The sequence below is a fragment of the Chionomys nivalis genome, chromosome 19, assembly GCF_950005125.1.
Source record: "Chionomys nivalis chromosome 19, mChiNiv1.1, whole genome shotgun sequence".
NCBI classification, from domain to species: Eukaryota; Metazoa; Chordata; class Mammalia; order Rodentia; family Cricetidae; genus Chionomys; species Chionomys nivalis.
The window spans coordinates 44174756-44190338 of NC_080104.1; the positions used below are offsets into that span (position 1 = coordinate 44174756).

At 41.7% G+C, this 15583-nt stretch overlaps 1 protein-coding gene across 1 annotated transcript in view; it reads left to right on the plus strand.

Annotated features, from left to right (window-relative positions):
* The window catches only part of Ctnna3 (catenin alpha 3), a 1259162-nt gene that overhangs the window by 221429 nt on the left and 1022150 nt on the right, over nucleotides 1-15583 (plus strand). Inside the window, exon 6 of the mRNA XM_057751057.1 lies at nucleotides 13189-13452. Coding sequence (XP_057607040.1) covers nucleotides 13189-13452 — 264 coding nt within the window. The remainder of the gene's footprint in view (nucleotides 1-13188; nucleotides 13453-15583) is intronic.

The following is a 15583-nucleotide window of genomic DNA, read 5'->3' on the forward strand; positions in this document are numbered from 1 at the left end:
TCTGCCCTCTGGATAGGCAGCTGGCACATGCATCCATCTACATACAAATTGAAAGAACGCATGCACGCATGCATGCACGCATGCACACACGCACGCACACACAAATGAACAAAGAAACAAACGAATGAATGAATGAATATACTATGGTAGTGAGAGTGAGTCCAGTCATAGATATAGAGCAGCATGCCAGCACTGGAAAGGCCAAAATTAGGGACATGACTAGACTCTTGGAAAAATAGTAAGGAGGTCTATATGACATGGTCTCAGTGAGCATGGAGAACGGATTAGCTACCTTTCTGCTGCTGTGACAAACACCATGACCAAGGCAACTATAGTAGGGCAGGTTTATTTGGGGCCTATGGTTCCAAAGGGATAAGAGTCCATCACCATTATGGCAGGGAAGCATGGCCCAGCGCAGGTGTTTTGACTAGAGCAGCTGAGAGCTCGCATCTCAAATTGGAGGAAGGGCATACAGAGAAAGCAAATGGGTTTTTGAACTCTCAAAGCCCACCCCAGTGACATACTTCTTCCAACAAAGCTATACCCTCTAAACAGCGCCACCAATCGGGGACCAAGTATTCAAATGCCTGAGAATATGGGCGTTAGACTTCCAAACTGTCATGTAGAATATTGAGGAGGGAGTGTGGGAAATGACATAGATAGGTTTGAAGTAGGAAGTGATAGATCAAATTCTGAATAAATGATGGTAATGGATAGATTTTTCTCCCAGTAGACTGAACATAACATATAAGACAGAGACATTTAAGGTTTAAAACATTTTTTTTTTTTTTGGCTCGAACAACTGGATTGAATGCCATTCACTGTGGAAACTGTGGGTGGGAGGAGCTCAGGTTTTCACAGCTCATGTCTGAGAGGGCTAGCGAGCCCACAGACTCTTTTCTCAGTTACCTTACGCGTCTCCTACCTGCACATCTAGAAATACCCACTTCTCCCTGAGGCATAAGCTCCCTATACTTTGTTTCCCAGACTAGCTCTTATCTAGTTTACCAGTTTTAACCTATTTCCTTTACTAGCAATAACTAACAATTTCTGGGGGAAACGAGACTTCAGGTCCAGGCAATAATTTTTCGTATTTTCCCATAGCCGTCCATCCTACCGTGTAGACACTTGTTGAGATCCAATCACGGCAAGATTGTTGACCTCAGTTGTTAACGCGGGGCCACCAGCTTGGCCTTTGAAGAAAATGTAATTGCTGTGGAACACTGTTTATCCCCCTCCTGTTCAAGGTCTTGCTTCCTGTTGGAGAATGTGCTCGAAAGCAAGTGCTTTCTAATATCTCCTAAGCTCCACAGCATTACAGTCTGAATGACACCCTTGTGTGCCTGTGGCAAAAGTTGTCATTGCTAGCTTTTGAAAAGAGGCCTTGGCCAGAACGCTTTCAAGGGTAGTTTACAAACAGGCATCATCAGCTTCATTTGGAACACAATTAAGATAATTCCTTGCTAGGCCCAGCAGATCTTACCTTTAAAAAACATAGTTGTTAACACAACTATAATTTTCCAGGATTAGACGTTTTATTTTGCGGATACCTAAATTATCATCTTCTCCTCTCACAGTGTTCTCACTTCCTTACTGGTGGTAAGGGGTATTATTCGTTCATTAGGACTCGGAGCTACTCTTAAGCAAAGGCCAGTCATTGGGGGCATTCGAGTCTTTGGACGACAATGAAACAATTTGGTGAGAGACTTAGCCCTGTTAACATCTAAGCACAGCAGAAAGCAATGGCTTGATGTCAGGTGTTAAGTTGTGCTGTGGTAGAGGTGTGCACGAGTGGGGTCTGTGCAACAGATCATGACGTGAGAGTCCAGGAGACTTCAGAGGATCCACAGGCCCAGCACATGCAGAGGATCCAGAAACCTCACGGCGCCGTGTGGCTGGAGGAGCAGGAATGGGGCCAGGGAGAGACCGTTCTCACAGTGACCCCTGTGAGCTTTATCACGTGTGAGCTCTCCGGTGAATACTTTATAACACTCACTGGAAAGTTGTCAAGCAGCGAGTGAAGATCAGGTTTGAATTTTAAGAAGTTGCCTCTGATGGAATTACAGAGAAAGGAAAGATCAATACGATAAAGCAGAGCAACAGAAAAGCTTGCGCTCTCGCCGTTTTCCTTCACGTGTCCCCTTCCCTGACGTTCGCACGCACACATACTCATTTCTCCCCCAAACTTGTGCCCCACCAAGGACAAGGAACAGCTACGCAGAGCAGAAAAATGTAAAGAGAAGAAGGTAGCGAAGCTGTTGCTCAGGGCGTCTCACGGTTCAGTTGGCAATCAGCGCACCATTCAGGCTGAAAAGGCTCAGCGAGGCAAGGGGAAGTGTGTGTATAAAAAAGGCAACGATTTCTATTTTAGGCGTGTTTATTTTGATCCCCAAAATTTAGCTACGCGTTTGAAGCTTGAAAAGGTGGGAAATATCTGGCAACTGAAATCCCAATCCACTGTTGCCGAAGAAGACGGTCAGGAACATTTTTAGGGAGGCAACATGGCCTGAAGTTTGTTCATAGATCTAGATCAAGTAAGGAAATGTGGGGAAGGTATTTCACAGTGAATAATTTAACCTCATTAATACCCTGGAAAGTTGGAATTATTATCCTCATTTGGTAGCTGAAGTTCGGTTCATTATTCTACTTGAAATCGCCTGTGGCTGGAGAGGTTTTGCATTGGAATTCCAACCTCGTAGTTATGGTCAGCTCTTGCTGTTTCCATTGTAATGAGTCTGATTTCCTGCCTTGGAAATGTGCCACCTGTATTTTTTTTCCAGCTTATTGTAGGTTCATTGGACCCAGGGACATGTATGTATTATCTATTTTCCAATTTTTTCCAAGGTCAATTATGTATATGCTATGAATATAAAACACAGACTCCCTTTCTCTCTGTCTCTGTCAGTCTCTTTGTCTCTCTCAGTTTCTCTCTCTCTGTCTCTGTCTCTGTCTCTCTCTCTTTTAGCCTGGCCAATTTGGATCTGAATGCTTCCAAATTTGAGGAGACAGTTTATCGTGTGCCTGGGCCTTGCCACTCCCTCTTACTAACATCTGTCCCTTTCGTGCCTCCTGCTTAGAATAAACACCAGAATTTGTAGTCTCAGCTTCAACACCTTAGAGCAGGTGTTTCAAGCTTGTTGAATTAAACTAAAAAGCCAAACAAGATTTCTCCTGGAAAAGCAATCATTAGGCAATCATTACTAAGAGCTTATATTTAGAAGGTTTCTTTGTTATGAAAAGTAGATGGGACTGTTCAAGTTGATAATGGCTATTTTTCACTCTTCTCCTCCATGCATCTCTGACATATTTTTATGCCCTTTGAATCATGGTATGGACCACACTTCCGTTTCAAGCCATAGTTTTGCCCTCAGTGAAATGGGGAGAAGTGGAGCCTGTGACGTTCATGAGGTTTGCATTCTTGCCTCAGATAGACTTTACGTCAGGAGTTAGGGTACCAAAAGGCCACACAAGTCCTCCGCTGAATTAGTGGCTCTGGGTCCTTCCTCATCTCAGAAACTCGAAGAATGAAATCCATGGACAGAGCAGGTGGGTTTTAGAAAGAAATTTGTCATAGATTCGTAGGTCAGAGCCTAAGGGACAGAGAGGAAGCAGTGCAGGTACAGCAGGGCTGACATGGAATCCCATCAATTCCACGGTCTGGGAGCTTTGGTAAGCAGAAGGATGGCAGACAATGGGTGAGGCATGGTGATGTGGTCCAGGTACCTGCCTCAGTGTCAGTCACATCCTCAGGTATGGCTTCCAGGCGGCGTAGTCATGTAGGAGAAGAGATAACAAGGAACCATAAACCAGAACTCTCTCCTGGCATCCCTGAGCCCCGGCAAGCGCAGGACTGCCCATAGGACCTCTACCATTTCTGAAAGTGCTTTCAGGTCCCCTGGTAAAACTGCCCGGCCATCTCCATCTCCAGTTCCCATCCTTAGGTTTCTAATCAGTCTTGTCCTGCAGTTCAATTAAGGACCGTGTTTGTTAATCTGAGTCATTCTAGGTATGACAGTTGTTTTCCTTGGTCTATTCTCTGTTGAGTTACCATAGAAGGACAGGACATAAAGAAAATCTTTTTGTTTTTTGACAGTCTTTGAGACCAGATGCTAAAGCTACTGATAACGTAGAGAAATAATGTTGGATAAAAAGCATACTGAGACATGATCCAGTCTTGAATCCCACCCACAGCTGGCCCATGAATGAGAAAGCAATTGAATGTGCAATAGTAAAAGAGGCATCCTGGCTGCTCAATGGGGCTGATGCTCTGAGAACAATTGCTGCCATTCTTTGTATTGATCTGTGTGTGCCTTTGGAGAATTATCCATTTTCTTTTATTTTGTTTGATAAATATGCATAAAATACTTCTTACATCTCCCCATGGGATTCCTTGAAAAGGAGGAGTCTCTGGAAATATGTTGAATAGGATAAATTGCTATATAACCATACGGGACGATTAACTTGCCTGGAGGATGAGGCAGGAGAACAGTCTGAGATCCCTTCTCAGGACACAAGCAAACAAACCAGGGGTGATGTTTACGTAGGCAATTTATTTGAAGTTGTTAACGTTTAGCCTTGTGTCTTTCAGTTACCCAAGGTATATGTTAATGGCCTAATATGTGCTTTGGAGATTCACTTAATATAATTACCTATAGATGGAAGTTTCTGTCCCACCTAGTCCCAAAACCATTCACTCCCCCCAAACACACACAGAGGCCTATGTTAATTATAAACTGTTTGGCCTATTATCTCAGGATTATTATTAGCTAGCTCTTACAGCTTAAATTAACCCATAATTCTTATCTATGTTTAGTCACATGACTTGGTACTTTTGATCAGTGAGGCATTCTCATCTTGCTTCCTCTGCATCTGACTGGTTACTGTACCTGCCTTTCCTCTTTCCATAATTCTCCTGGTCTGGTCACCTCACTGATGTGTCCTTCCAGACTACTGGTCAATCAGCATTTTATTAAACCAATATGGGTGACAAATCTTTACAGTGTAGAAGAGCGTTTCCCACAGCAATTACCCAGTGATTTTCCATTTGCCTATTTGAACATGATCACTTCTTTTATTCTCCCCTTTACTGAATTCGACCTTTTAATGTAAAATATAATGGGCTAGCAGTGGAAGTCTCTCTCTGCTACTTAACGATGTCTTGATTATAAGATCCCAGAATCTCTATTTTCTTTTCTCTGCCATCTGTTCTTGTTCAGTATCTTCTGTTGCTCAGGTCAGTCATGGTCAAGTATTCCCATCTCCTGATTTATGTTGGAGAAAAACACTGACATCAGCATGCCTTTACACTGTTTTGTCTTCCAATAGAAGCTGCCCAGTGACCAATAAAATAGTCAGCATGTGGCATCTTGGCAGAGGGAAGGTTGGGGAGAGAAGCCAACCCCATGGAGAATCCAAAAAGCAAAGAGTACAAGGCTTTCTTGTGACATGCCTTCCTAATCTCCAGAAAACAAACACTGCTCTTTCTTAGCCCCTTTACTAGTAACTCCCGGTGACTAGAGTGGTTTTATTAGCTTCTGAGGCTTCATTTGAATGCCAGGAAGAAAAACGTGGGCATTTGTATGTAACTCTGCTTTGGTGAGCAGAATATCTGCTGAGGCTCCACAGGCAGGAATACAGCTTATCAGGGACTATTCTCCGAGACTCTGGGACAGCTTGCAGCTTTGTCCCAGGGCGTGCAGAACCAGTCTCTGCCTTGACTCTGTGGCTCTGGCCTTTCTGACAGCCAGCTCACAGCAACTTCCTCTTTTTGTGTTTATTTTCAAGTAGTCAGATTTTTTTTCCCTTTTTCAAATAAAATTCCTTTAACCAGGCAGAAAGCAGACTGTGTATTCAGCTTTCTTATCACCCCCTTAACAAGGGACATGCACTCACCAGGGGTGGTCCTGGGGTGACTTGTATCAGTGTTAACTGCTAAGAGACAGCACATGGCACAGATACTAGCACATTTGCTTCCTTCAACTTTAAGTAATCTCACAATTTTATTACACTTATTAATGTATTATGTGGGATGTGTGTGTGTGTGTGGAAATCAGAAGATAATTTGTGGGAATTTGTTCTACCTCGCAGGCCCTGGGGATCTCGCAGGTCCTGGGGATCAAACTCATGTCATTAGACTTGGTGGCAAGGGCCTTTGGCAAGAGCCATTACCCGTTCACCATCTTGTCAGCCCTTATATCAACTTAAAATAACTAAATTAGAGCAGTCATTCAGAAAAATGTATGTAGCTTACCCAGCTCAAAAGTATGTAGCTCAGTAAGAACTTGCAGCAGACACCGGCGTATCTAGAGCCTAGGAAAGGAAACAGAATTGCCAGAGTTAGATTTCTTCCCTGACCACTCCTTCAGAGTAATCACCATTCTGATTCCTCCTCCGAATTCGTGTTGTCAGAGTCAAACTTTATATAGCTAGAATAAAACAACACATACCCTGTGTGGGGTTTCTCACTCTCCTGCATGGAGCACATTCTGTTGATTCTCATTACTATGTTTCCAGTTTAGAACTCTCGGGAACAGCCGGCTGCGAATATCTTTGTGTCTTTTGATGAACATATGAGCGCATTTCCATACATGTGCCTCATCTCCCCCTGGGTAGGATAGCTTAGTGGGACGTGTGCACACTCAGCTCCAGGTGGGTCTATAAGGCAGCTTTCCAAAGTAGTTGTACCAGTGGTTTCACTAGGATTTAGTGTGGAGATAGTTGTAGTTTAACTTTCTGTAGTTCTTCATATACAAATTTGTTTGAATGATATTTTCTGCAATTTAGATTTCTTGGAGTAATAATAATGATATCCAAATTCTCTATTTCCCTTTGAAGTATATCTTTGTCTAATTTTGTTTTAAAAGCTTTATTTGCTTTTATTTGCTTTTATTTTATGTGTATGAGTGATTTATCTGTATGGTGTGGTACCTATAGAGAACAGAGGAAGTCACTGGATCCCCTGTACTGGAGTTATAGAGGGTGGTGAATGCTGGGAACTGAACTGAGTCCTCTAAAAGAGTAGCCCATGCTCTTAACCACTGCTCCATCTCTCTAGTCCATATCTGACTTACTTGAAGCTCATTGGTCTTTTGTTTCTACAACAAAATTGCATTAAACTCATTTGCCTTGTGTTGCTAAGTAATGGGATTCAAAATAATAAATTATATGCCTTTCATGCATATAATGAATGACAATGAACTGGGAGAGACAACAGTGTTGACAGATACTTTTGATTTGTTTCATCAAATTTGAAAAGCTACTTCCTTAATCTAGTTTTGCAGATTTGGTAAAGAAATCTGTTAATATGTGACCGAGCTCATTCATAGCTTCTAGGCATTTTTAAATGATGTATTCTTCAATATAAATCTTTCTTCTTAAAGGTGGGCAGACATACCTTTAACTTACACAATAGAAAAGTCATTCTGTATTTCTAAACTGCTTCTTATGAAAAGAATAATTATCAACAGTTTAATTCTTGTCCTATACTCTCTGTTATTGATTTTTTTTTTAATTTTTAAAACATAAGATGTTTTAAGTTCAGTCTTTTCTGATATCCATTTTGGCAGTTTGAACATGTTCCATATTTGTCCTTTGGGGCTAGCACATAATCTCATTGATGTATTCAAGGGACAGTGCTTGGTTCCAGGTTCCCTTTCTCAGTGTGGCGTTCATACTGTCTGAAGATGCTGCTGCCTTCACACATAGCGTGGACCTCCAAGGAAGAGCAGATGACCGACAGATCTGTGTCTGAGCTTACATCCTCACTGTCGAGTGCGTTTTCACTTATGAACGGTTCTAATCTTACATCTGATCCACCACAAATGCAGTTCACCTATTTCTCACAAACACATTCTTCTCACTGCATTCGCGTCTTGGCGAATGCCTTTTTATGCTTACAATCACTGAAGTCATTTTCTAGACACAGGGGAATACCTCCTGCTCCAGTGTCTTAGGGTATTCCCCTCATGAGTGTTGCATGGCTCCTTCCCGTAGTAGTCCTTTCTGGCTGGGATTGCCAGCCCACAAATGGAGACTTACTACCAATTATGAAAGCTAGTTTCCAACTAGCTCTGCTAACTTAAATTAATCCATATTTTTAAATCTATGTTCTGCATCCTCATTTCCATACTGCATGCCGCCCCCCCCCCCCCCATCTTCCTGGTGAATCTGCCTTTCCTCTTCCCATAGTCCCTGGAAGTTCCGCCTATTCTCTCCTGCCTAGCTATTGGCCGTTCAGTTCTTTATTTCACCAATCACAGCAATACATTTTCACACACTGTACAAGTATCCCACAACACCTTCCTGCTTTAGCCTATGATCCTGTCCAGTGTTAGACAGGATCACCTCACCTGCGCTGGACTATTGCCTGGCCTCCCTGGCTGCAATGACATCCTCGGCAGTCTATTCATACGGCTACTGCCAAAGCCGTCTTCGAAATACCCAAGTGATCTTGTTGCTTTTACAGTTCTTTAGCCTAACATGGGAGGTGTCTCCTGCTGACTTTCCCAGGTGCACTTGCTACCTTGCGGCTCAGGTTTCCTCTGTTTGTAGTGCCACCCGCCTTAGCCTGCATGCTCCTCTCCGTTCTGTGCTTCCCGCTGTCACAGTCATGGTTTCCTTTGCTTGGTGTTTTGTTCTGCACTGCTTAGAGAACGGCTTCTTCTCACTGCCTAAGATTCACTTTGTTCTGAACTCCTGTATTTGCAACAGCATGGATGAACCTGGAGGACACTGTGCTAGGCAAGATCACAGACAGAGAAAAGCAAATACATGATAATCTCATTTTTTTTTGTATGTATTCTAAAAGAAGTCTAAAATTTAGAAGAGTGTTTCATGCTGGTTGCTAGGAGTAGGGCATGAAGTAAATGAGAATAATTAAGGGATACAAATGATAGTTTTAAGATGTATAAGTTCTGGGTGTCTAATTGCAGTATGGTAGTGATAACTGGTAATAATGTATTGCTTACTTGGAATGAACTAGGAGAATATGTATTAAGTAATCACACAATGTACACATATGAGGTGATTAGGTATAGTGAGCGTGGTGCTAATGAATTTAATTGTAGAAATTATTACATGATGTGTGTTGTGTGTGCAGCATGTTGTAGACCTTGGATATATGCTAATTTATTTATCATTTATGCCATCAAAAGCATAAATAAATTAACTGATAGAGTAGTTTTAGCCCCTTCAAGATGAGGATTTTCCTTTATACTGTAACTTTATTTTAGTTTCTACATAATTTTAAAAAAATAGTTATTTTATATGGATAAATGTTTGCCTGCATGCATGTATATTTATCGCATTCATGTAGTGATCCCAGAGGCCAGAAAAGGGTAGCAGATCTTCCTCTAGTGGGAACTGCAAGTTGTTTGCCGCCATGTTGGTGCTGGGGACTGAACCTGGGTCCTCTGCAAGAGCAACAACTGCTCCTAAGAACTGAGCTCCCTCTCCAGCCCTCAGTTTCCATAAAAATTTCTTTGTTTGTCTACACTTTTGGTTTGAGAACTTTCTCTTGACATTCCCAGCCCTTAATCAACATAATACTTGATGCATAACATAGGCTCAATAATTGTTGGTTGAATGATTAAATTGACAGATAGCTTAGAGCATCCCGTTTTTATGTTATGTGCTCTTTAAAATCTCTACATATACTTCATTTTCTTTGCTGGGGTTAAAATTCGTTTGTTACTCTCTCTACCAGCTTGTATAGATGTGTAAGGTCTTCTCTTTTCTTTATAATCCCATCTGCGAGTTTCTTCATCAGCTGGAAGCATTTAATGCCTCTTAGGCTTGGAAATCCTGTGTGTGTTTTTTTATCTGATACATTTATAAAAGATATTAAATAAGTGTCAGTCCTTGAGGAGCTGAATTCTGTACACCTGTCTATCCAGGGACATCCTCACTTGACCTTGATACTGAATAAATATTTTGGACTGGTTTGGAGTAAGGATAAACAGATAGCCTATAAGCCCATAGTATCATCGATTAAAGTAACCACTAACACCTACAGTAGGCTTTAATTTAGAAGAATGATGGCCGTCTATCCAGGAGTATATTTGGCACATCAACTATATAATGTACAGTATCATTTGTGAGCAATGACCTTGTCTTCTCAAATGCTCTCAGAAGCCTCTACCTTGTTTCCATTCTATACACTGTCAGAATGTATGAATTTTGCTATGCTTATAGATCATGTTCTTCCTTACTGGTCTCACAGAGTTGATATTTGATGTACTGGTACTCACTCAGGATTCTGTCATTGCCTTAGGTAGGATGATAAGGCATGTGCTTGAAAACCAAACACGTTTGTACTCTTAAAAACCCCAATGTCCTTACAGAACTAAAGTCATGCAACTTATGGTAAGATATGCCTCGCCACCACCAAAGCAAAGGAAATGATGTTTTTCAACTTTACCCTCCTTTGCAGTGACTTACGTACGCTATTTCCCACCTGAATACTGACAATATCATTCTAAATAAGGAACTATGCATGGCTTCTTAGAGGAACATGTAACATGTGTTCTGATTACGCTGTCTCACACAGAGAGTCTCGTGAGGCTCTTTCTGAACATTTATGCTTTTTGTGAGTGTTCCTCACAGGACCTGTGCACCCTTTCTACTCATTATGTTCTTCATGCAATTTACAACTTCATATGTCCTAATGTGACTTCCATTGGTGAGTGCTGCTATAAGCCAGGGATATGAAAATCCCCAAGACCGCCACAGGATGAAAGCTACATACTATTTTTGATAAAATGTAAGGGACGATCCATTATATTGTCTATAATTATTTACTGCTTTCCATATACATTCCATTTCTTACATCCAAGTGGCTGCTAAGATCGGAAGAAGCTGGCAGCCTTGAGCGTGTATGGCCGCAGGGTGTGTTCTATGTCTGCTGTTGTGCTGTCTTGTAAGAAGATCGGCAGAGGTATCATTGTCTCCATTTTCACAGAAGGAGAAACAGATACCCAAAGAATGGGTGACTCCCATCTTGTAGCCCTAATGTTAGAGCCAAAACTAGGACCCAGACCACAGATAAGGGGGAAAGCATGGGATGCCAAGGAAGTCACGAATTGTCTTTTCTAGGGTATTTAATGAGCATGAGCAATGGGTTGACAGCTGCTCTAGCTGCCCTCCCCACAATTTGTAAGGAAGCTAATCTCCAGAAAGCCTGTGTGGGGAAGGAACTAAAAACACAGTGACCCAGGCCATTTATTAATCCCAGCAACAATGTCCTAGACAAGGAGAGTGTGGTGGAAAACAAACAAAACCAAGAATGTTTGTCATGAGTAAACCTATGTTTAGGTCTCTGTTCGCTTACGGGTCTCTTTATCTTCCACTAAGTATTCCTTAGTTAGCACTGGGCAGCTAATGACGAACTTGAGCCAAAGCTGAGATTTATAGTAAGAAAGGTGCTGTGTAGAAGTACTTCATAGGCTGTCATACATAAGTTCAGACTTCGTTCTTAAATAACGAATAAAACCCTTACTGAACAGGAAAGAATGCAACTTTGTCAGGATGAGGCTGACTAACAGGCTATAAAAGACACAGTATATCCACTTTGTTCTGCCCCTTGCCTGAAGATACTTAGTGTTTTTGAAACCTCAGCTTTCTCATTTTGAAAAATGAGATAACAATCACATTTATCAAATCTTTATGGATTTTGTAAAAGATGCTGCATATGACACGCATGAACGAGTACAAATGTCCATGCCCTTTCACAGCTATTTCAAAGAAAATTTGTGGGAATAATTATGTATAGCATGATCAATAAAAATCCAGAGACAAATACTGGGGTTCAACTTGAAAGTCAGGAAAGCAAAACAGCCAGCTACTGGCTCTTTTCTCTACCTCAGTTGGAAATGGCGATATTGCCTCCAGGAATCCTCAGGATGAGATAGCGTCTGAGAGCTGTCTCCTCCTGTCTTATATTCCTCTCTAGTGCAGGAATTAAAGGTGTGCACCACTACCGCCTGATTTCTATGGCTAACTAGTGTGCCAACTTGGATTAAAGGTGTGTGCCACCACTGCCTGGCCTATAACGCTGACCAGTGTGGCTGTTTTACTCTCTGATCTTTAGGCAAGTTTTATTTATTAACATACAAATGAAATATCACTACAATTATGTGTTTGTATACAGAAAAATCATGACAGTAGAGAGAATTCCGTTCTATTAGTTTTCTAATGTCTTAAAATTTGTCCAAGCACAAAGATAACATAGACGCATCACTATCAACTACAACTAACGGCCTTTATTTGGATTTATCAGGTTTGCACAATGCCTTTATTCTGCTTTAGGATCCAGTCCAGTGACATTGCATATAATTATCAGGCATCCAGTTCTAATCCAGTCTAGTCTATGACAATTTATTGATAATTTTTCTTATCTTACAAACCTTGATGATCTTGTTAAATGGCGCCCATGTATTGCATGGATTTTTCCTGAGCTGCTCTTATTTGCCTGCCCGAGACACCTGATTGGTCTAATAAAGAGTTGAACAGCCACGAGCTGGGCAGAGAAAGGATAGGCGGGGCTGGCAGGCAGAGAGAATAAATAGGCGAAATCTAAAAAGAGAAAGGGAGGCATGAGAAAGGAGAAGGAGAGAAGGATTCCAGCCACCCAGCCACACAACCAGCTATCCAGCTATGGAATAAGAAGAAAAGTAAGATATATAAAATAAAGAAAGGCAAAAAGCTCAGAGTCATAATGTAGTTAGAGAGAAATGGGATAATTTAAGTTAGAAAAGTTGGCATGAAGCAAGCCAAGCTAAGGCCGGGCATTCATAAGTAAGAATAAGTCTCTGTGTATTTATTTGGGTGCTGGATGGCAGACTTCCAAAGAGTAAAAAAAAAAAAAAAAAAAACAAAACCTACATTTTTCCTTTAAGTTGATTTGTCATTGTATTTAATATCAGTAATAGGAATCAAACTAAGTCAACATTTATGGCTGACCAGTGACATCTCTCCACCATTGTGACCTTTATCTGCGAACTGCTTCCTCTCCTATAGTAGGACTTCAGAATCTTCAGGACTGTACAGATTCCCCAGGTCCTTGTTTACTCCAGCCGACTGCTTAGCACCTGCAACTGCTCATGCTGCCCCTCTTGCCCCAAGGGAGCATCCAGGTAATATGTCTTCTTTCTATGATAAAGAGTAAGAATGTTTTCCCCCCCCTCTCTTCAGGACTTAAAATCTCCAGCCCAGAGGGATGAAATTGCAGGGGCGCGGGCCGCTTTGAAGGAGAACTCCCCGCTCTTGCACTCCATCTGTTCAGCTTGTTTGGAACATTCCGATGTTGCTTCGCTCAAAGCCAGCAAGGACACAGTCTGTGAAGAGATTCAGAACGCTCTTGATATCATTTCAAATGCTTCCCAAGGCATCCCCAGCGTGCCGGCGACTTCCGAACCTCAGGCGGCAACCCTGGGAAGTGCTCTTGATGAGCTGGAGGTAAGCGGAGAGAACCAAAATGTGATTTAACATCTCAGTACAAGTAAGCAGAAGCAGACTTCCGGTTCATAAGTGGGAGTTTAGAGAACCGACTTTTATCAAGCTCTAATCAGTCTCAATGACCTTCTTGGGCCTTTCTGTGAATTGACAGCCAGATTTCCTATCAGCGCACTTAGCGTTCCTCCGCCAGTAGCCTTTCAATGGGAATTGCCTAAGATTCAAGTGAAGATTTTTATTTTATGTAAATCAACTTCTAAAGTGGAGGATTTATTTACTGTATGAAATTTATCAGCACTGTTGTATGTGCTCGAGAAATATATGCTGTCACTGCCTCTGACAAGGGCTTATATTTTAGCGAGAGCGTGTAGGCAAAAGCACAGAAGTCATTATAAATAACCAAATCGCATATCATAGTATAAAGGGGTGAGGTACCCTTAAAGATTTGAGGAGTTTAAGCCAGGAGCAGATGGAGATCGAGAACATAGGAACGCCACGGCCCCTGTGTTTGTGACGTCATAGAAGCCAGGAACCTGGGTGGAGTCAGCAACAGGGGACATTCACCGAGCAGGGAACAGAGCCAATGGGACCAGGCTACAGAAGGCTGTGCAGGCCTTTCCTCTGAGAAACTGGGACTCGATAAGGCTTTAACACACTGAAACTCATGCCTTACAGGGACGATGTTAACACCACGTGAGCACAAAGTCAATGTAAATAAGGTGAGAAGCTGGGAACCAGGCGGGAGGCTATGGTAGGAACCTGAGCTCACCTTACCCCTTACACGCACCACCCCGCTTGTGGTCACTACAGCCGCAGCAAGGCTCAACTTTGTAAGTAGGAATCAGCTAGATAATAATAGAATGGATGGATAGATGTGTGGGACATGAGCAAAGGGAGGAATCGTAGCGGGCATCACACTCTGAGTCCTTTAGCAACAAGGTTCATGATCAGAGATGCTATTAGGAGTTAATAACTGGGCAGCCGAGAGACGGAATGAAGTCTGCCTGGGGAACAGACCTACAAAGGCTGGGCCGACTGACAGTTGGTACTTAGAGAGCATTGGTTTTCAGAGTGTGCCTTACTAGGCTGAAATATACAGGCCTTTCTGCGCCTTTCAATTGGTGAACGTAGGTTATAAACTCCGGAGTCAGCAGGACTTGTCCACGATTGGACTGTAGGCTCTGCTTGGAAGGGGAAGGAGCTCTCATACATCTTATATAGCACGGATAGCTAATTTTAAAGTCTAATGGAGTAGCTCTATAGAAGAGGTTTTCATTAACCACAGGAAGACTGTGGGTAAAACCTGGTCATAAGTGGACGAGAAACCCAATTTTGAGCAAGTTGAGGGATTCACCAGGCCTTCAAATATGATATCAGTGAGCGCTGGCTATCCCAGTCCAACATGGAGGCTCCTTAGTGGGAGTTAATATGGTGCAAGGATTAAAGATAAAAATTTAGAGCCTTCATTCTTGGGTTTATAGTTCCGCTGTGGCACTTGCTATGTTTGTGAACTTGGCAACAATATTTATGGACCTCTGTCCTGCTTACAAGTGTTCAGTAGCAACAGCATGGTGTTATCAGATGACATGAATTTATAATACAGGTATGGTTGTTCAGAGCAATGCATAGTAAATATTCAACCTTAACATCATTATAGAGACTATTTAGAAACAGATTTTTCCACAATGAAAAAGAGATTTGTAATTAAAATGACTAAGGTCTTATTGATGGCTTAAAAATCAGCACAACTTACATAATGTCTGTATGGCTCTTAATTTCATAGTAAATTTATTAGATAACTAATACTATTAAGTTTGATTGTTTGCTTTTCCTTTAGTTACATGCCTTTAAACAGTCTTCACTTCTAATCCAATATTATTAGCTGTATTATTGTATATTTTTATATCCATGTGAAAATGCATAAAATTCCTAATTATATGCAGAGTTTAGGAACTCTTCCCTGATAGGTTGAAAAAAAAAAAAAAGAACGGAAACTACTAATCTCCCATCATCTAATGTTTGCTCTCTGTAAAGAACCATCTTGTGTGTTATATGCTTATCTTGATGTCATGGTTTTTAAGATTGAAAATCTCCTTTCCTAGGACCAGTCACAGATACTAGAAGGGAGCAGCTA